This window comes from Taudactylus pleione, unplaced genomic scaffold (genome assembly GCF_031769625.1).
Source record: "Taudactylus pleione unplaced genomic scaffold, aTauple2 ptg000375l, whole genome shotgun sequence".
NCBI classification, from domain to species: Eukaryota; Metazoa; Chordata; class Amphibia; order Anura; family Myobatrachidae; genus Taudactylus; species Taudactylus pleione.
In genome coordinates, this window is record NW_028284776.1 from 1,517,568 (window position 1) to 1,539,244 (window position 21,677).

Here is a 21,677-nt window from a genome sequence, read left to right on the forward strand (position 1 = left end):
TGAGCCGTCTGCAGCCACCAGGCTAGGGACAGACGCACCTCCGAGGACAATACCAGCATCTGAGAGTGGATCCTGTGTGGCAATCCGTTCCATTCTGAAAGAATCAGCCCCTGCAGGGGCCTGGAATGGAACTGGGCAAACTCCACCATGTCGAATGCCGACACCATGGACCCCAAAACTCTCATCGCTTAGTGCACCGACACTCTGCCACTGCTCAGACAACTGTGAATCCGCAGCTGTAAGGAGGAGACCTTCTCTGGAGTCAGAAAAATCCGTTGCTGACGAGAGTCCAGCAGGGCCCCCAAATGAACCATCCGCTGTGATGGGATGAGGGAGGACTTCTTCCAGTTGATCAACCAGCCGTGCGCCTGTAGACAAGCGACCGTCAGGTGGAGATGCTGGATCAGTACCTCCGGGGAGCTCGCCAGCAAGAGGAGGTCATCTAGATACGGTAGCAACCGTATCCCCTGGCTCCGAAGGTGAGCCGCCATGACCGCCATCACCTTGGTAAATACCCTTGGTGCCGTGGAGAGGCCAAAGGGTAGAGCCCTGAATTGGTAGTGGTTGTGGAGAAAAGCAAACCGCAGAAACCGTTGGTGCGATGTTGCTATAGGCACATGGAGGTAGGCGTCCTGGATATCCAGGGAGACCATATAATCCCCCGGTTCCATCGCCAGAATGATGGAACGCAAAGTTTCCATCCTGAATTTGGGAACCCTGAGAAACCTGTTCAGGGACTTCAAATTGAGGATGGGGTGATGAGAGCCATTGGGTTTCTGCACCAGAAACAGCGTAGAGTAATACCCCATCCCACGTTGAGACTGTGGTACGGGTATAATGACCCCCGCCGTCAGCAAGGCCTCTACGGCTTCCTGAACCTGCAAGGCCTTGGTTTTGTCCTGAGAAGGACTTGTGCAAAAAAACTGGCGAGGAGGCCTGTGCGACCACTTCTCGCACCCAGGCATCCGTGGTGGTATTGTGCCAGCACTGGGCGAATTGAAGAAGTCGGCCTCCCACTCTGGGGTCCCCCAGAGGGAGGCCCGTCCCATCACGCAGAAGGCTTATCTTCTTGCTTGGAAGAAGGGCGCCTAGCACTCCAGGCTTGCTTCTTTGGCTTTGAGGCGGTCTTGGGTGCGGACTGCCTCGGGAAGGACTGACTCTTTGCCTTGCCCTGAACCCGAAAGGAACGAAAGGCCGAGCTCCGGACCTTAGCAGGTGTAGCAGCTGAAGGGAGGAAGGCTGACTTGGATTTTGCCAGGGTATCTACTATTTTGTCCAGGTCCGGACCAAATAGTAACTCTCCATTAAAAGGTAAGGCCTCCAAGCCTTTCTTTGGATCCGCGTCTGCTCTCCAAGACCTCAACCACAAGGATCTGCGAGCAGACACTGCTGCCGCCGAAACCCTAGAGGTCAGCAGGCTAGCATCCAAAGATGCTTTTCCAATGTAGGAGGCGGCATCTCTCATCTGTCCTAACAACGCCCTCTGGACATCCGGAGCTTCATCCGTAAACGTTTCCTCCAAGGCGTTGGCCCACCCCTCAATGGCCTTGGCCACCCAGGAGATGGCCATGGACGGCCGGGCTACAGCCCCTGAGAGAGAATAAATAGACTTTAGACAAGTCTCCACCTTCCTGTCCGTAGGATCCTTCAGCGAGGATATAGATGGCAATGGCAAAGTAGCACTCCTGATGAGGCGTGTTACATGGGAATCGACCGCAGGCGGCGTTTCCCATTTCTTACAATGCGCTTCCGTAAATGGATAATTGGACGCCAAGCGTTTCTGTGGCAGGAATCGCTTACTGGGCGTCTGCCAGGCCACCGCCATGTGATCAGTCAACTGATCAGACAAGGGGAACGCTGCAGAAGGAACCTTAGCTTTTTTAAAACTAGGATACCTCGACTTGGGAGCGGGTGCCTCATCCTCAATCAGAAGAATGGCCCGCACTGCCCTAACCAGAGCCCGCACATTGATGGAAGACTTAGTGTCTACCTCCTGGACTGAGGCATCTGAGGCTGAGTCATCCTGCACCTCACCATCATCCGAGGACCCCTCAGAGTCCGAAAAGTGCGCAGCCTGCGCCATAACTGTGCGTTTAGACGCCCTGGAAGGCACGTCACTGCGCAACATCGACTGAAAAGCCGAAGATGCTGCCGCCAAATCTTGGACAGTGTGGGAAAGCGCATCCACCCAGGGTGGAGGAGCTGCCCCAGGAGCCTGAAACGGCACCACAGCCTGCTGCGCCACAGGGGTGGACTGTATATACATTGGCAACCCCGCATAGGGACCAACAGGCTGAGACCCCGGGGGAGTCTGCAATAATTGTGGGACACCCGGGGAATGGGGGATGGCAGGCTGGGGCAACGCCCTAGTAGGGGCAGCAGTCGGGACCGACAGACGGGACCTACAGACGGCCCGCGATGGACACCAGCACCTGGGAAAACATCGCCCATGGTGGCTCCTGCGACATAGTAGGTTTAGACATACCAGGGAGCACCTGGCACCGTCCGCACAGGCCGTCCTGTGACAAATCCTCCCTATCCACTCCTGCAGAACAGCGCCTGCAGGAGAACAATACCGGAGCCCCGGAGTGCTCAATCTCCTCCTCAGACATGACTTAGGAAGAAAACGTGCGCACTCACCCGTGTGCTGGACAACAGCCCACAATATGGCACTGTGTAGCACACAACTGTACGTGATGGACCTCACAAATACGTGATCTATATAAGTGAGGTCAGTAGAAACACCCTTCCCCCGCACACTTGTAGGGCTTATAGGAGAAGGAAAGGGATAGGTATAGGCTGACAGTAAGTAGAAAAAAGACACAGACAGGCAGCACTAGCAAAAGTCATACCATGCAGGAAGATATACTCACTGCACCTTTCCACTACAATCAACCTCCCAGATTCAGTGTCTGGGAGGGCTATAGTGCTGTGTACACTGTCCTTTTGCAGGGGAGAGGTACACAGGGGGACCGGTCCGCGTGCTCCCTGAGAGTATCTGCGCTGCCACTTGGAGAAAATGGCTGCTGGAGACCTCAGAGGAGGAGTGGCCGAGTATCTGCAGCTCAGCGACGCCAGACTACGTGCTGAAAGGCGCGCTGAGCTGAGGGGAGGAGCCGCTATACAGGGAAGGCTTCCTCCCCTGGCTAGCAAATTTAACCCCCGGGTTGCCGGCATCCCGCTTGCCGTTTATTTACCCTGGTGGTCTAGTGGGGTATTCCTCCAATGGAGGGGGAGCCCGCCGCCACCGCTAGCGCCCCCGGTCTGTCCCCTATTCCGGGGGAATGGGGCTGCATTTAAAAGGAAAAGGAATTAGCGGCGGTGCGCGGCCTACCTTGATCTCCCTGGCATCTCCAGCAGCAGTCCAGAGTCCGGCTTCCCCCACCGCGATCCCCAGTTCAGTGCTGGCGTCGCGGCGCCAGCAGGGAAAAGGAGCGGCAGCGTGGGCGTCTGTACAGACAGCCCATCGCTGCCGCTCTGGAGAAAAAAACTGAAGTAAAAATAAAATAAATTTAACTTAGTTAAAAAAAAAATAAAAAGCTTTAAGGGGCTGCTCCTGCAGACCCCCCCGCAGGGTGACCCGACTCCGGCCGGGCACCATCTTAAACTGAGGTGCCTGTGGCTCGGGGGCGGGGTATAGGGGAGGATGGACCCAAGTGCATCCTGGGAGCAGCTAAAAGCTTTAACTCCGTGGTGCCCGAGGATCCAGCTATACCCCAAGGTCACCCTGTGGACCCCTATGGACCCTGAAGTAGAAATTATTGTTATAGGATGTTAACATTTAAGACCATGCTAATTATACAGCTTGCAGAGCTCATCATTCAGGAGAGGTGCCATTAGTTTGCTTCTCTTCACAATAATCCCTTTATCTTCTCCCAGAACTCTAATGTCAGTCTTACCAAGGCGTGATAAACTTCCGAAAAAAAAAAAACTATAGTTTGGCGCAGCAGCACGGGATGTGTGTAACATACTAAGGAACAGAGTAGGATATCGTTTGGGGCATGGTAATGTACAGAAAAGATGGAAAATACGAAACTGGGAGGCAGAGAGGTGTCAGATATATCCCTATGATAATATGCATTGCCTGCACAATGGCAAAAAAGCTAGATGTAGTATATACACGTTACACAGTGCTATTCACAATTAGATTTTTTTTCTTTAACCCAAATACTCCCCCATTCCAAATGCAGATACATTACACAGTTCAAAAGTTCCAGTCACTCAGGAATTAATCTGCATTTTAAAGTGGAAAACACACTGACCGTGTAAAGCATAAAAGTGACTTTGGGTCATTATGGTCACCATACCACCTCTGTTCAAACATTAGTGCATGACAAAGGTCACCCCACTGGAAATGCTTCACAAAAGTCCACCCTAAATGTGCACTACAGTGTGAAAAGGTGAGGTATACTGCCCAAGTTAACAATAGTCTGTAGGCCACCATACACTTTACAAGTGGTAGACACATAGGGGCTTAGGCATAGCTGAAAGCATGTCAGCCATAATGGTGCCCTCATTGCGGTCACTGAACAAAATGTGGATATTCGCCTGTATGCACAGTCGAAAACATTTCTGTGGTTGGACCACTCCTATCTGTGCAATTGGGTTCATGGCCGACATAATCAGTGCACACTTACGCCAGCACTCATCTGCACAACTTGCCTATGTGCACGCCATGTTACACCCCTTCACCCACAAGTGGTGATGCAACTGAGAAGGTAAGACTGTACAATGTCTCAGTTCTGTCCGCTTCCATCTAGCAATATATATATATATATATATATATATATATATATATACACACATACACACACACACGCACATATATATATATATATATACACACACACATACATGTAGAGGGGCACTCGCATTATCTGATTCAAATGCCGGGGTGCCATCCATAAAATTCAAGTATACAAGTAAAGACCCCTGTATCCCAGGGACCAGGCGGCACTCGGCGGACTTCAAAAAAATATCAAATAAGTTTTAATCCATAAATCGACGTTTCAAGACCTGTGCGGTCTTTTCATCAGGATATACATACACATATATATATGTATATATATATATATATGTATGTATGTATGTAGACAATATTCCGGAGGGGGGGGGGAGGAGCATGGTGTGTTTAAGGGGCTACACCTGTTGGAGGTATAGAGATGAAATTTGGCACAGCCGGGTAGAAGTGTCGCTCGGTGCTGCATGCCAAATGTCAGGGCATAAAATATAAAAAATAAATAAAAATGGAGGACTGGGGCGTAATCTAAAGCTCCAACTGTCACTTTTTGTGACATTCTCAATTAGGACCACTTTTCTGCTGTTCTCTATGGGAGATTTTTGGGCATAGGGGGAGAGTTTAGACTTGGGGTTTGTTTTATTAGGTAGTTATTGTTCCAGGGTACGTGCTTTTGGGGTTCAGGTAAATTAGAAAGTTACAGTTTTTAAACTATTACCTCAAGAACGCGCCATTGTAGAGATAGGACTTTTCAACTTGTTGCGCAGCCGCAGTAGGAGCCTCCAGCAAGTATTCTCACTGTGGCTTCACCGTGGTGTACAAAGATGGCTGCCTTTTGCAGGCTTTAGCGGTGGTCCAACCCGGCAATGGAAATCGGTCGTAAGCGGGGACACGGCGGCGGCCAAGCAGGTGGTGGCGGTGGAACGGGCAACGAAGGCATCTGTGCGGACTACAGCGGCGGCGGTGATGGTGCATCCTGCGGGACCTGGCAGCAGCGGATGGCGGGACCTGGCAGTGTCATTGGCGGGTGTCAGCAGCGGCCGAGTACGGCAGAGGCGCCCATTTAAAAAAGGTCGCCTTATAGATGGCTGCCGCGAGCCAATTACGGCTCGCAGTGTCATCGGGACCCGGCAGTGAAAGCACCGGGACTCGGCACCAGTAGCGCCGTGTCCTGGCATCTGTGCAGGCGTCGGGCCTGGATCTGAGAGGATGCAGTCCCTGCCAGCCATTCTGCCGAGTACGGCAGCAGTGCCTCAACGTCATTTTTGAAATTCAAGGATGGCTCGCGGCGGCCATGTTTGAAAAATGGCGCTGAGTCGTCGCCTCGGCTAGCTTATACAAGCCAGCGCAAGGAGGCAGCATGGCAGTCCGACGGCCGGGAGGGAGCAGAGAAGAGCTTGTGAAGGAAGACGACGCCGGAAGTCCTAGTGGACGGCGGCCATGCAAAAAAGCTGACAGGCTGCCGCCCACTAAGTGAACAGGACAACAGAAAGCCTGGGGAGGTGGCAGCCGTGCAAAAAAGCTAATTGGCTGCCACCCTCCAGGCGAAGACGTCAGATGCCCTGGAGGGTTGGCGCCTGCCAGATGAAGACGCCGAAAGTCCTAGTGGGTGGCAGCCATGAAAAAGAGCCGACACAAGCTGCCGCCCACTAGGTGAAGATGCAGAAGCCCTGGCGAAAACGCAAAAGCCCTTGCGGGTTGGTGCCCGCCAGGCGAAGACGCCAAAGTCCTGTGGTGACGGCCACCGTGAAAAAGAGCTTAAAGCCACCGCCCCCCCCGCCCCCCCAGGTGAAGGTGCAGATAAAATAAATTTTTATTTAAAAAAAACAGTGTCTGTTCAATTTTAATTTTTCTTTTACAGGTGTACTACGGGTACCAGTGGGCCCAAAATTCCCCAGTTGCTGGTACTTGTGGTTTTCCAAGTACCAGCATGCGTGGGAGGCTTGCTGGAACCTATAGTTCACCTGCAAAAGAAAATACACAGTCTTTAAAATGCAACGCACATTACACAATCAACCTGGCACCCACCGCCCAGGGGGTGCTGGGGATAGCCCCGGGCTATCAGCCCGGGGGCTATCAGCCCGGGGTGCCCTGGAGAGGGGGACCCCTTTATTGGAGGGGGGGACCCCAACTCCCCAGGAATCCCTGGCCTGGGCTGACTAGTGGTCAGGTTTAAATGCTGCGGCTGAGGGGCATGGTGAAAGGGCTCCCCTGGCTGTGGCAATAGCCCCCCGCTAGAAAAAGTCCGATGCTGGTTCTGGAAAATACAGGGGAACCCTACTCGTCTTTTCCCCCTGTATTTCCAAAACCAGGATTGTATCAGAGCCCAGTGCTGGTTGCACAAAGTACAGGGGACCGCTACATCGTTTGTCCCCCGTATTTTGGCAACCAGGCCTGGTTCTCACTAGCCCAGTGCTGGTTGTGCTCAAGTACAGGGGACCCCCTACATCGTTTGTCCCCTGTATTTATGCACAACCAGGGCTGGCAGTTATAAGCCCAGGGCTGGTTGTGGTTTTTTTTTGGGGGGGGGGGGCACTTTTTTATTTTTATTTTACACATTCAATTTTTAACATGCATAGACAGGCCCGCTGGGGAGGGGGGTGCTCTGGGCCCCCTCAGCCCTGCCAAAGCCAGGGGGGCGCATTCAGTGTGATCGCTTCCCCCACAGGCATAGGAGACTGCTGTGGTTGCTGCTCAGCAGCCACGAGCAGTCTACACTGCAGCTCAGCACACGCAGGGAGGGGGAGCGGCGCTGGACCGTATGTATTTTAACCCCTTAACACTTAGTAATTACTTGCACACTTCTATACTTTACACTGCACTGTCACTCTTTTTCCATTTTTCGTGTGATGCCCTGCGGGGGTCCTGGGCTGGACTTAATTTGGGGTGCTCTGCGCCCTGGACGTGAACCGTTTAGTGTAGGGACTGCTAATGACAGAGAAGCCTTGACGAGGCCTAGCAGCATCCCATGTATTTGCAAATGCATGCAACTAATATCTCTGAAATTCTATTACCATATAGTGTTCATATATTGTTGTTGGTATGGTTCAGTGTGCTGAGGAACAATAGGGGGTTAAACCCCCCTCTCTTTTCTACTTGGTATGACCCCTCCCTTTCATGCACCTGAAAAAAGTACTACCAGATTGATTGAGCAGCTGCCATTTTTTTGTTTGTGGTTTCACATGTCCCATTAAGGCTTCTTAGACATGATCTGAAATTTCACCAAACCGTCTGATTTTGTGCCAAACTAAAAAAAAGCAATGAAATTACGATCATTAAGGCTGATGCCTTAATGGACATGTTCCTTGCGCAATGCAGATATGGTATGCCATCACACCCTGTGGTTAAATGCAGATTCAGCACTCTCAGAGTGAGATTGCTATCACTCACAAAATGGTGGAGCTGCTAATTCACAGAATTGTGTGCTCATTGGAATACACACATGCAGTCTATGCAACTGAGGTCCGAGCAGAAGATAGAGCTGCACAGATGGGATAAGAGTGGAGTGGATGGGGACAAGAGATCGGTGTGCATGGGGACATAAGCGTGGAGGGGGAGGAGCTTAAGCAGCACTGATGGGAAGGAGCCAAAGTGATGCAGATGGGTGGAAAACAGTGGTGCGGATGGGGGGGGCAAAGTGATGCAGATGTGTGGAAAACACAGTGGTGCAAATGCAGGGGAGAGGCACAGTTTGGGAGAACAGAGACATGTATAGGGGTACACAGTGGAATGGATGGGGGGGGCGGGGAAGACAGCAGTGCAGATGGATAAAGACAGATTGGTACGGATGACTGCAGACTACCACAATGGGAAAACATACATCAGTAGAGATTGGGAAAGACAGATTGGTGCAGATAAGGGGGGGGGGGGGGGGTGCAGATGGAGGAAGAAAGAGCGGCACAGATGAGGGGGAAAACAAAGTGGTGTGACTAGGGGGAAGGTGGTGATGTAGATGGAGACAGTAGAACGGATGCAGGAAGACAGGGCGGCGCGGATGGGGAAAGATAGGTTAGTGCGGATGACAGAATAAAGAACTAGCACAGTTAGGAGACAACACAGCTGTAGATATTGGGGAAGTTATACCAGCATAGAGGTGAAAATAGTGTACATGCATAGACAGAGTATGATAGTTTTAGAAATAAAGTAGCTGAATGTGTATTCTAAATGAGATGCATGTGGGATTGTTGTGGTAAACGAATGGGAAGATTGTGGGCACTGAATGGGATGTGTGTGCCACATAACTGCTCAGACCTCAGTTGCATAGACTGCATGTGTGTATTCCAAAACAGAAGTTGATTGGTTGCTATGGACAACTTCTCCATTTTCTCTCTCTCAAAAGTTGTATACATTTCCCCTTGAGCCTTCCCAGCACACTGCTTCTAATCTAAGATTTGATGTACTTCCCCCAACAATTCATTTAAAAATAATGAAGTTTCAATTCTGACTGAATTAATGTTTTGTGACCAACCACGAGGGGGAAAACTTTATGCAGTTTGGTCAGTTTACCATAAATTGTACTATATATATGCAACGAACATTCCCTAGATTAAATAGTGCATATTAATGCAGTTATACTAGGCATCCATATATACCAAATTGGCTGCTGATATAAATTAGGTCACCGGGTAGGCATGCACATTGGACAAAGAGCGCATTGCAAAAATTTTAAATAAAAGCCAAACCATGAGTGACTGTGCTATTACCGAGCTCCAGAACTTTGCCGGAGAATCTTCCAACAACTGATGTATCCCCCACGCAAAAGTGCCTGACTGAACACTAGCCTGTTTAAGAATTGGAAATGGCGGCCTATACTTCCAATATTGTCAGCAGAACATGCTACTGCAGCTCTGATCCATAGTCCCGACTAGGCCTTACAACCTACAACTTCCAGCCCAATCCCCCATACAAAGCTTAGCCCTGACGCTCTTTGCTACCAAAATTACATTGTTGTGGGTCCTGGACAGCTAGATGCAACATAGCAGACACCAGCCCCTCAAAGCTCTCATGACCACTGCTCCCCTGGCACGAGACCTATTAAGCTACAGGTGTTCTCCACAGTCCTGTAGTATTTTACTCCTGGAGAGGACCCCACTCCGCCCATACAGTCAGCAGGTCTCCACTGTCAGCTGCTCCCATATCAAAGCATTCATCAAAAACCAAGAAAGGGAGGTCTCCTCTCCCCAGGCGAACTGGGGATCCTGTCCAACTCTCCCCGCTCTCTATATCTTTATTTGGTCTTCTATTACCATGCCTTTCACTATTGCTTCCATGAATGTTCGAGGTCTTAATACCCCCAGAAACTGTTGCATCTGTTCCGTACCATTCGTAGTCTAAAGGCTGACATTATCCTACTGCAAGAGACCCACTTTTGTACCCCTGACCATCCATCCCTGCTTTCTAAACATTTCTCCAATGTATTTTACTCCTCCAACACAACCAAGCACAATGGGGTTGCGATCCTAATTAACAATAAATTGCCCTTCATCCAAAACTCTTTCCATACTGACTTGGACGGTCGTTACATTATTTTAACTGGCAGACTGGGTCATTTAAACGTCACAATTGCTAATATTTACACCCCTGTCGTCTTTTTTTGGCACACTGCATAAGCAACGTGTTGGCTGTTTCTTGGCGGCGATTTTAATTGTGTTCTGGACCCGGTTCTGGATAAATCCTCCCCCCAGGCCCGTCCCTGCTCTAAGTCTCTCACTAAACATGTAACAGAAGCTGGTATTTCAGATACATGCCGCTCTCTCAATCCCTCTTTCAGAGACTACACCATTTTTTCTGCTCCTCACTGCTCATACTCGAGAATCAATCTCATCGTCTGCAGTCACCTAGTCACTAAGAACCTCATTGACTCTGCGATTGTCTCTAATCCTTGGTCCGATCTCTCTATTGTCACTTCTTTTGACTTTCTGGACACCCCTGTCGCTCAGCCCTCTTGGAGACTTAATGAGATGCTTTTGAAAATCCCTCAATTTTGGAATAACATCACAGATGTTTTGAAGGACTATTTTTCCCTTAATGTCTCTGACTATGGATGCTCCCCACTTCTTTGGGAGGCTCATAAATGCATCCTCCAGGGCCATATCATCAGTTACGCCTCACACAGGAATAGGGAACAAACAACTCCTCAGGTTCCTTACAGATCAGATCCATCAGTTGGAGTCTCTTCATCCCTACTGATGCCTTATATAGGCAATTGGTTGTAGCGAAATCTGCTCTTAATACTCTCGGAGAAGATAGAGAAATCTCTTAGATGGCTAAATCAGTGCTTCTACGAAAAAAATCTACCAAACAGACACTCTTCTAGCCAATCACCTGAATGCCCATAAGTCTCTTAGCAATACCGGCACTTAAGGATCTCACTGGCTCTCTCCAATACAACCTCCTTAAAATTAACTATTTTTAGGGACCATTATACTCACGGCTACAACCTCAAGAATCACAACTCCCCAGCCCCCCCTATCCCCACTTCTGAATATCCTTCTTCCTGTGCCTTACCTCCGACTGATTCCATTACTGCTGCAGATCTTAGTCTTCCCATAACCAAAGAAGAGGTAATTAATGTTATTAAAGCCCAGAAACCCTCAAAAGCACCAGGCCCTCACGGACACCCCTTTTCTTACTACAAGACTTTTAAAAGGTTCTCTCATTTTTCACCTTACGACCTCCGTCAACCATATCCTTGATGGCAGCTTTTTTTCCTCCAGACACCACTAGGGCCAAGATTACGGTCATCCCGAAGCCAAGTAAGGACCCCCAACTTGTAACCAATTATCGCCAAATTTCTCTCTTAAAATACCGATCTTAAACTATTCGCTAAAATTTTAGCAAATAGATTAAACCCCATTCTCCCTTCTCTTATTCACCCTGATCTCTCCTTCTTGCCGAAAAGGCCTTCGATAGGGTATAGTGGCCTTTTACGACCAACACTCTACTTGGCTTTGGGGGAAAATTTCTCCAGGACATTAGGGCTCTCTATTTCAATCCTTCCACCTCTGTCTTAGCAGGGGGCCTTCTCTCAGACGGCACTAGACAGGGGTGCCCACTCACCCCACTTAATTTTGGCTTTATTATCGAGCCCTTAGTCTGCAGAATTCAAGCCAACACAGACATCTCTGGCATCTCAATTGGCAACTCTTCGTACAAACTCTCTCTTTTCGCCAATGACGTTCTCCTCACCCTCACCAACCCTCTGATCTCCCTTCCAAACCTTTTTCAGGAACTGTCTCTGTATGGCCGCCTCTCTGGTTACAAGGTTAATCACAATAAATCTGAAGCTTTGCCCCTCCACATCCCAAGTTCATCCCTGAACCTCCTTCGTCTCAATTTTACCTTTGCCTGGAGGACAGACTCCATTAAATATCTTGGAATTCATCTCACAAAATGTTATCATAGTCTGTACAAAGCAAGCTATCCTCCCCTATTTCGTGTCATCGAAAAAGATATTTCTCGCTGGCGTATGCTTTACATTTCTTGGATAGGTCGCATAAACGCAGTAAAAATTAATGTCCTTCCCAAATGATTGTATCTTTTCAGACCCTTCCTGTGGCTGTACCTCCCCGTGTCCCCTCTTCTCTTCAATCGCTCTACTGTAACTATCTGGAATAACAGGAGATCTAGTCTTCGTAGGAAGGTCCTTTTCAAGAGTTCAGTAACATCACTATCTAAATACCATCAAGCCTCCAGACTGAGCCAATTGGCAGCTTGGCACTCCTCTAAAGGCACCAAACGATGGGTTGACTTGGAATCTGAACTCTGTAAAGTCACATCTGTCTCAGATCTCCCTTGGTTCCTACTCAAACATAGACCTCTTTCAGCCCTTTCACTTTATCTGTTTGGGATTCTCTCTCTCTATTCACCTCAATATATCAAAATGTTCTATTAGTGTTTCCATTCAAGAAAATTCATACAGTGTATAGCAGATGTTTTTTTTTGTCCCAGAACGTCTTGACCAAATATATCCAGATACTTCCAATATGTGCTGGCGGAATTGTGGTCAAGTGGGATCTTTTTTCCATACATGATGAACGTGCCCCAATATAGTTCCTTATTGGTCGCTTGTCCAATCGCTTATGTCCTCTGTAGTCCCACTGTGCCCTCCCCTCTCCCCGGCCTTGTTGTTCCTATGTGCCCCGGTATGCCAGCTATCCAAGTCTGACAAACTGATTATGCATATCTCTTGTGCGGCTCAAAACCAGATTGCCAGGGCCTGGAAACACCCTTCCCCTCCGACTCAGCAGGAGCTCCTTAATCATGTTTGGTTTGTGTCCAAACTGGAATATATCATTAACCTTCAAAACACAGTGGACAAGTTTCACAATATTTGGTCTCCATGGTATAGGATCCACAATGTGACTAATTTTCAACCGTGTTGTTAGCCTAATAATTTTTCTTACTGCTGCCACCCCCCCATTTTCTCTTATTTCCATTTTTTCTCTTCCCGGCTCGCTCCCACTTGTGACCCAACTCCGTCCCCCACCCCGCTCTTCTGAATTTTCTTTTCCCCTCTTTATTCCGCTACAATGTTTCTCACCGTGTATGATGTTTACTGTATATTTATGCTCTGTCCACTGTGACCACTAATTTTTGTTCGTTATTTCTCTGACAGCTTTTGTAGCTCTAGATTTTTTTAATAAGTTTATATGATTCAAAATAATAATTTGATGCAACTCTTACTATATCTGGAGTTTTTGGTTCCCCTATTTCCACAACCAATATCCTGGTATTTTTTGGTACCATTGGCTGCTTCTACTGCAGGAACTGAGCGCTTTGCACCTCACCCATTTTCATATGCTCTGTTTATTGCTATTTTGTTTATGCGATTGTCTGTTTTTTTTTCTTTCCTCTCTATCTTTTTTATCCCCCTCCCCTGTCCTCAACTTTTCTCTTCATGTTGCATCACTGTGGTTTACTCTAGAAAACGCGACTGCAAAAAGTTAAAATATAACAAAACAAAAAGTGGTTTGAAAAAATGTCTATGTACAGTACTGTTACTTTGTAATCTGTAACAATTGACTTTTTATATTTTTGTTAATTCATGCTGTGTACGCTTGTTTTTGTTTTATACTTTTGTCTTGCACTTTTCTAAATAAAAAGATCTAAAAAAAATAAATAAACAAACCAAGAGGGAGGGATAACAGCAAGACACAAAGGAGGCAGGAGAGCTAGAGGGGAAAAAGAGCAAGATAGGAGGGGTGAAGAGAGAGGCGGCAAGAGTAGTGGGAGAGAAAGGAAGAGTAATAGAAAAAAAAAATAAATAAAAAATAAAAAATGGTGAGCGAGGGAAAAAGAAAATTAGACATTATAGAGAAGAAAGATGAAGAGGATTAGTGCAAAGAGGGGAAAAAGGGGGTGAAGTGCTGATAAGAGGGGATGACAGGAGTAGAGAGAAAAGTTATAGTTGAAAACCCTAGTTTGCATGCACTAGCCAAGGACAATATATGCCTGTTTAAGCCCATATAGTAACTAAAACCCAACCTGAGCTGTGCTACTAACCGACCGTGCTCCATATTGCTTCCAGTTGGGTTACAATAACTAATATAGCAGCCACTTCATATAATTTGGTTAAAGAATCCCTTTAATAGACCAAATCATGCAAACAGATGGGGATGGAACTCTGTACATATTTAGTAAAGTACAGTATGACAATATGATAATTCACTGCACAAATATACCAGGACAAGAAAGTTAATGTGTTTTTGACCTTCAAAAAAAAAGAAAAAAATTAAATAAATGCTGCGCTTCTGTATTGGGAAATTACTGAAATAGTTACTCCACATTTATAGAAGTACAAGTTTTAAAGTAAATATTTAATCCTTTTCTACAGGGTATTCGTATCCAGTATGCACTTATTCAGCTTGGATCCTCTCCTTCTACTCAATATTAAAAAGAGGTAACCCAATAGAATAGGTATATTCGCTTATCTGAAAATAGTTCTGGAGCAAGGTCCCGGACAACTTCCTGCTCATCTCAATTGTTTCTCATCCAAATAAGATAGCGAGAAATCCTCCCACCACCACTGCGTTTCAAAACATCTGAGGAAGACAGGTGTGTTGAAAAGCGTTGATGGGGGGAGGATTTCTAGCTACCTTATTTGGATCAATAAACCTTATTTTAGATTGGAAACAATTGTGTAATTCATGTGGCCCAAATTAAAGGGATGATATGGCAAGCCCAAGTATGCATATCAGTTAATTGAGGTACACTACTAAATAATACACATATTGCTGTTTTACATTAACATCCAATGAATGGCTTTCAGGTTTTAATGGTCCTTTTTAAAAGTTGGGGATGACCTAGCAGCAATCAGGGACAATATAGTGACATGACAGATTCTTCATTTTTAGATAAAATGGTGATAGTGTTTCCCGATTAGAAGACCTACCCCGAAAATAAGCCCTACCCTTACTTTTGGAAAATGGTCCAAAATAAGCCCTACCCGAATATAAGACCTAACAAAATCCCCATTTTGTCCGGTCCCTGCCTGCGCTACACTAAAATTCCCCCAGTTCCGCCCCCGCATGAAATGGATGCCGCTGTTAAAGATTTAACAGTGGCATCCAATCACAGCTGCAGCGTCTCACTCTCTCACAGTGAGCGCGCGGCAGAGTCATTTACAGCAGCGCCACGGAGGAGAGGAGAGGAAAAAAAAATAAAGGTAAGTAAATTGTATTGAATTATTGAAATTGCTGTCAATGTTAATTAAAATAAGCCCTACCCTGAAAACAAGCCCTATGGAGTTTTCTTGACCAAAAAAATAAAAATAAAAAAATAAGACAGTGTCTTATTATCGGGGAAACACGATATAGAAATTTAAGGAGCCCATACACCTGAGCCGCAGGTTCCCCGTTCTGCCGACACTGAGCCAGTATCTATATATGAAAAGAAGTAAGCATTAGCTTTGTTAGTGGTATCCAGAGTAATCACTTTGAAACACAGGGCCTGATTCAGAGATGGACAGAATTTCACAGCCGCACAAGCGGCTGTGCGATTCCATCCATTTCAAATGCAACACACCTCCTTGCTGGATTTGCCTGATCCCAGGCTGCGACCGAGGTCGCCGCCTGGGGTCACCATCGGAACAATCACGACCATTAAAGCTTCCCGCAGCCTGGTCCTGGCAGCTTGCGAGGCCAGTAAGTCTGCGTGCACCTACGCCCTCCCGGAAAACAGGAGCGTGTCGCCCCCCGTTTCCGGGAACTCTGCCAGGGAACGCTCCAGCTCCGCCTCCCAAACGCTGCAGCCTGTCAATCAGGCTGCGGCTGTGAGACACTAGGGGCGGACTCGCAGATGGAGGACTGCACATGCGCAGTACACCTCCTGCACAGTCCTCCCACCATCAGAGATGTGCGCTAACCATCAGGTTAGCGTGCATCTCTGAATAAAGCCCACAGTGAAGAGTAAAGGGGGCCCATACATCTGTGACCACCGCAATTCACCCATCCCCTGGCGCCCTGGGATGGGGCATCGGGGAAATCCAGCATGTTGGATTTTCCGATCCAGACAAAGAAAAGGGGAAGGATCAGGATCAACGGGTCGGGAATTTTAACATGCAGAATTTCCCCGATTCGCCAACGGATCGCAAAGCAGCGGTTTTGGTCTCCGATCCACGGACAGTGATGATCGCTGACGGATCAGGGAAATTCTACATGGTAAAAATTCCCAGGTCGGAATCAGCAAAACTGGGAGATCCAACATGTCGCAGGGGCCCATAAATCAGCACCGCAATTTCCAGATCCCTCACGGCCCATACCACTAACAAAGCTGAAATTCGCTTCCTTTTATATATAGATACAAACACCAAGCACAAAAAAATTAGTTTGTGCCTTTCTTGTTTTAAATCTGTCAAATCATGATTTAGTTCCTCAATTCATGAACAGTTTCCTGTGTGTAAGAGAGAACTATAAAGGCTTGTAGAAGCATGAATCATTTATAATGTAACTTGCTTTAGTGCAGAGTACTAACTTCCCCTTTAAAGAAAGATACTCAGTACAGAGCAACCCCAATTTCAGGGCAGCCCTGCAGGATGCTTCATGCAGGGTTAATCTATTCTCACCTTTGGGACATTTATAAAGTGACACTCACACAAGTCAACATGTTCAAACATACTTTAAAAAAATGTGCACTAAAGATGGTAACAATACGCCCTGTGGAGCCATTCCATCACTGGACCCCTGCTATTAATTTTAGGTTGGGGGTTTAATTTTGGGACCAGACAGTGTTCTTGACCCCACCATTTTTACAAACACTAAACCTAGATGCTATGTACTTCTAACGTAGACTACACAGCACTAATTAGGAAGTTAAAACCTGTTTTATCGGTAGAGCTTATTTCCCCTTCGTGCTAGGGACCTGAAAATGTTGTGATGAGCTGTCTGCTCGCAACAAGATTATATTCCCCCTCTATGCCCACATGGATGGTAGGGAATGACGTTGGATAGTAGCTGATGACGTCAGGTCCTCTCTGCGAAGGGAATCTAGACACTACCCTGTTTTATCAGGACATATCCTCAGCGTAAGACAGACAACGAATACTCCCTTCATGCCTAGTTAAAGTTTTAGTTCTCTTTAAACATTAAAAAAATAATAATAATTGTGAATACATGGCTTCGTTTACAAATATGTCAAATACTTTTAAAGTATAGATATTTGGCACTCTAACCTTCAAAGTTAAATAACATCTGAAGTAGATTTATGAGTTTCCCAATATAACCCTAAAGAGTCGAAGTATGACCCTTAGGGTCTCTAAACTTTGCATACATGTTCCTCTCCTGAGATTGATTATATATATAAATAAATGTATTCCAAATAAACTCCAAAACTACATACATCAGTCTTTATGAAGCAGACAGATTTGAAGAGAGAATGGGTCTGGTCGGTGAGGTAGAACAGGCAGCAAGGTAACCAGTGTCCGTGTACAGTATTTGCTGAAGGTACAATAGAGCGGAAAGGTACAAAGGACAAACAGAACGTGTTCCTGTACTGAGCCCTTCATCATCCACTCTCCCCATGTGTTCTCCCTTCATCATCCACTCTCCCCATGTGTTCTCCCTTCATCATCCACTCTCCCCATGTGTTCTCCCTTCATCATCCACTCTCCCCATGTGTTCTCCCTTCATCATCCACTCTCCCCATGTGTTCTCCCTTCATCATCCACTCTCCCCATGTGTTCTCCCTTCATCATCCACTCTCCCCATGTGTTCTCCCTTTATCATCCACTCTCCCCATGTGTTCTCCCTTTATCATCCACTCTCCCCATGTGTTCTCCCTTTATCATCCACTCTCCCCATGTGTTCTCCCTTTATAATACACTTTCCCCAATGCATCCAGCTGACCTTGACCGTGTGCACAAGACAGGTCTTTCCAATCGGGGGCTTCATCCACACCCCAATGCCCGGCTTGCTGTAGGAACACGTCCAGCCCTCATTAGACTCGCACTGCCTTTGGAATGACAGGAAGACAGAATCATCAGGAATATCCAGCACCTCCCGGGCCATGGGCGAGAGCAGCAGCTCTAATGATGGATGGTCCCTGGGGGCAAAATGACAGACGGGTGTTCTACACGGAGGGAAACTTTATGGTACACTTGTGCTGTCAGCAGCGCGCCCAATGTGTCCCTTTAAAAAGAATAAATGATTAGTAGATCAGCAAATGCAGTCGCTAAGAAGTCAGAGACACTCCGATGTATCTACAATGACTGCGTTATTCGGCGTTAATGAATTAGTTGCCGTTGACATGCAATAAATGTAATATCCTAGGAGTGTACATACAGCACTATGCACAGGTAGCCGCACACGTCTATTCCATATCTCACAGTCGCAGGTGCAGGTAACAGGCGTCTGGCCGTGATCCAGCCCCACAGCTTCTAACACACGCCCAGCAAAAGTGATCTTTCACCTGATTTGTTTGTTGCCCGCTGGTTTCCTTGTCAGTCAGGAGTGGTGGCCCTGATCTTAAAGCACAGCAGCAGAAATAGCCATCTTTCATGTGGGCAGAAAGGAGGATTCCACCCCCATGATCGACACAATCAAGCATTATATAGAGAAATCTAGAACATATCTGGCTGGTGCATCAGAGCAATGTATGACGTAGCGTCTCCTGCTGGCCTGTATAGGTGCAGAGGGTGTATAACAACCAGCAGGTGTCAGGGATCGATAATATCCGTGTCGTGACATGCTGGAGGCGTGTCTTTACATGACTGTTAGAAGGATATAGCTTATTTTAATACTGAACCTTTTTGTATGTTCAGTTGTGTGTGATATATAATTTGTGAAGATACTGCCAATGTTTATGTGAGTACAAACACAAAATCTGTAAGGAGAGTATGTATTCATCCTAAATGGGAAGGTGAGAGTTGACTATGGCTGTGATATTATAATACAAACATAGAAAACCCTTTTAAGAATTATTACACATTTAGAACAAAATGTAGAATAGTAATTTTCCACTCCTTAAATGATGGGCATACCTCACCCAAAACCCTTTTTTTGACCCGTTGCAGTTAAAACTGCTTTTCAAGTTAAGTGCATCAAAGAATGGGTGTATGTGCAGTCCATTAGGTTGGGGTGGGGGAGGGGTTGGCCGATCGCCCCCCTCTTTGTAACACTTCCCTCTTGCCCACTATAGCTGGCCTATATATAGCAGAGCGCCGGTATCACGGTCACTGGGGATTTGCAGGTTCTGATTGTGACACCTGGAGTCAGCTTGAGTAGCAGGAGAATGCTGGAATCCTTAATTATGCTGCTTGTCATAGAGTCTAAAGTCACGGTATGGATGGCTGAGACCGGACAGGTACTGATATAATACCATGAGCAGGGAATAGACTTATATACAGTCTGTAGTACCTGTGATTGCCTGCAGAGGGCTCAGAACTGGTAAAGATGCAAAGTGCAGAACAGCCCAGATAGAGAAAGGCTGGAATAGATGCAGACTGTGACAGATGCAAAATGTGTAGTAACACAGGCACTTGGCAATGCAGGTAACCAGAGTCTGGCACAGCAGCTGAATGCACAAGGCAATGCTGGTAACCGGAGACTGGAACAATAGCTGAATGCACAAGGCAATGCAAGTAACAGAAGTCTGAAACAGAAGCCACTGTAGCCAGGATACTGATCTCTAGGGAGAGAAGAGTGTTGTCCTGGCAATGAGCAGTCAGCAGTTCCTGGCTTAGTTAGGGCATACTGTGCACTGATGGGCTGATTGTGTTATATGACTGGAGTTGCTGGAGACTGGTTTGTGCGGGTCATGTGATATAGTCCAAGATTTTCACGCCCATGAATCAGAACTGTGTGTTTGTAGATGAGTGACACAGGTCTCAGGGATGCACAGGTGGCCAACGAGGACACCGCCAGACCCGGTAATGGGGGTTAAGACCCAGATGTGTGACAGTGCTACGGTACCTCCCTTTGCTGGGAAATTCAGATTACAATTTCAGATCGGACCTGGAGCGTGTACATCTGAAGCCTTGATACAGGCTCTCTCTTCTTGGCCATATCCCTTCCTATCGATGATATATTTGAGGTTGCCATGTCTGAAACTGTCTAAGATGGTTTTGACTTCGTATTCCTCAGTGTGCTAACTCTGGATTTTTTGAGAACCTTGGTTATGAGACTAAAACTGAATCAGTATAAGAGGTTTCAGCAGAGATATGTGAAATTAACTTGGTACCCGTAGATATTGCGGTTACTGCAACTTGTAGGATATCGGGTTTATCATTTGAGTGACGCCGAATGCCTCGATGAAGCAGTGAGTACATTTTTGGATGGTACTCTAAATTATAAATTACAGGTACAGGTAGACACCCAGATTTGTCTTCAGGGTGCAGGTTGTCTGCTTGACTCTTATAGCGTTGGGATGCTTTGAGAAGAGAGGCTCGTACTTTTTTCCAGTTCTTGGTAACGTCTTAAAGGGCTATCTCGCAAACTGGAACAGAAGTTGCCGGTAGTGGAGTGAATGCTGGTATGCTAGAATGCAGACCATACATGGTGAGGAAAGGAGTGGAAGACAATGACTCATGGAAGTGATTGTTGTGGACAAACTTTGCCCATTGAAGCAGGTCTGAACAATCATCATGCAAGAATGAGATGTATATCTATAAGAAAGTTGAACTTGTTCTGGAGAGCCTTGCATAAAGATCACCAGAATTTAGCTATGAACTGGACGCCAAAATCTGATATGGTCTCTCCTTGGCACCCATGGTGTCAGAATATCTCTTTGACAAATAATCAGTACTGGAGCTGAAGGGAGACAACGAGGAGGAACAAAGTGGACTGTTTTAGAGAACCAATCTACTATGACCCCTATAGTGGTAATTTAATTGGAAGCAGGTAGATCGGTCACAAAATCCATAGATATGAGTCCAGGGAAGCGGCAGAGGCAGAAGTTGACCTGCAGGAGCTTGCCTGCAGTTTTTGTGTTGATCACATTTTGAGCAGGCCGTCCCAATATATTTCACATCATGTGAAAGAGTTGGCCACCAGAATCTCCGGAGAATAAATTATTTTGTTTTACAAACTCCCACATGCCAGGAAATCTTGAGCAATGTGTTTATTGTAGCAGTTTTTTACACAGAGTCTCATGGATAAAAGTTTTCCCCTGAGGAAGGGTGATGCCAGATTGATGATGGTGTGTCTCTTGGTGGTAACAGAAATTTCACCCTCTATCATGGAATGTAATTGCTGCAACTCTCGGGTGGATAATGGATGCAACCCGTATTTGAGATTGACGAGACCTACTACTGAGGCACGGAGTGTAACGTGCCGGAGGTGTTACCAGGGACCCCCGCAAGGAGGTATAGACTAAACTGCGTCTGACACGCAGGTCGCAGCCCTCAGATTAGGTTCCCCTATACAGGTGCTGGTGAGGAGAAGGACGAACATACACTTCTCAAGTTTGCAGTATAACTGGTTGCCTCTGAACCGTCCAAGAATCT

At 46.9% G+C, this 21,677-nt stretch overlaps 1 protein-coding gene and 1 long non-coding RNA gene across 6 annotated transcripts in view; one reads left to right on the forward strand and one right to left on the reverse strand.

Annotated features, from left to right (window-relative positions):
- LOC148508156 (START domain-containing protein 10-like) overlaps nucleotides 1-19,281 on the reverse strand; it is a 55,309-nt gene extending 36,028 nt beyond the window's left edge. Inside the window, exons 1-2 of one of the 5 annotated variants that reach the window (XM_088445001.1) lie at nucleotides 19,215-19,281; nucleotides 18,082-18,363 (exon numbers count right to left, since the gene is read on the reverse strand). In XM_088445001.1, coding sequence (XP_088301127.1) covers nucleotides 18,082-18,243 — 162 coding nt within the window. In that variant the 5' untranslated portion in view covers nucleotides 18,244-18,363; nucleotides 19,215-19,281. The other 4 variants (XM_088445003.1, XM_088445000.1, XM_088445002.1 and 1 more) reach the window with 4 other exon arrangements.
- Nucleotides 1-21,677, forward strand: part of LOC148508157 (uncharacterized) — a 34,537-nt gene that overhangs the window by 3,157 nt on the left and 9,703 nt on the right. The window lies entirely within an intron of this gene.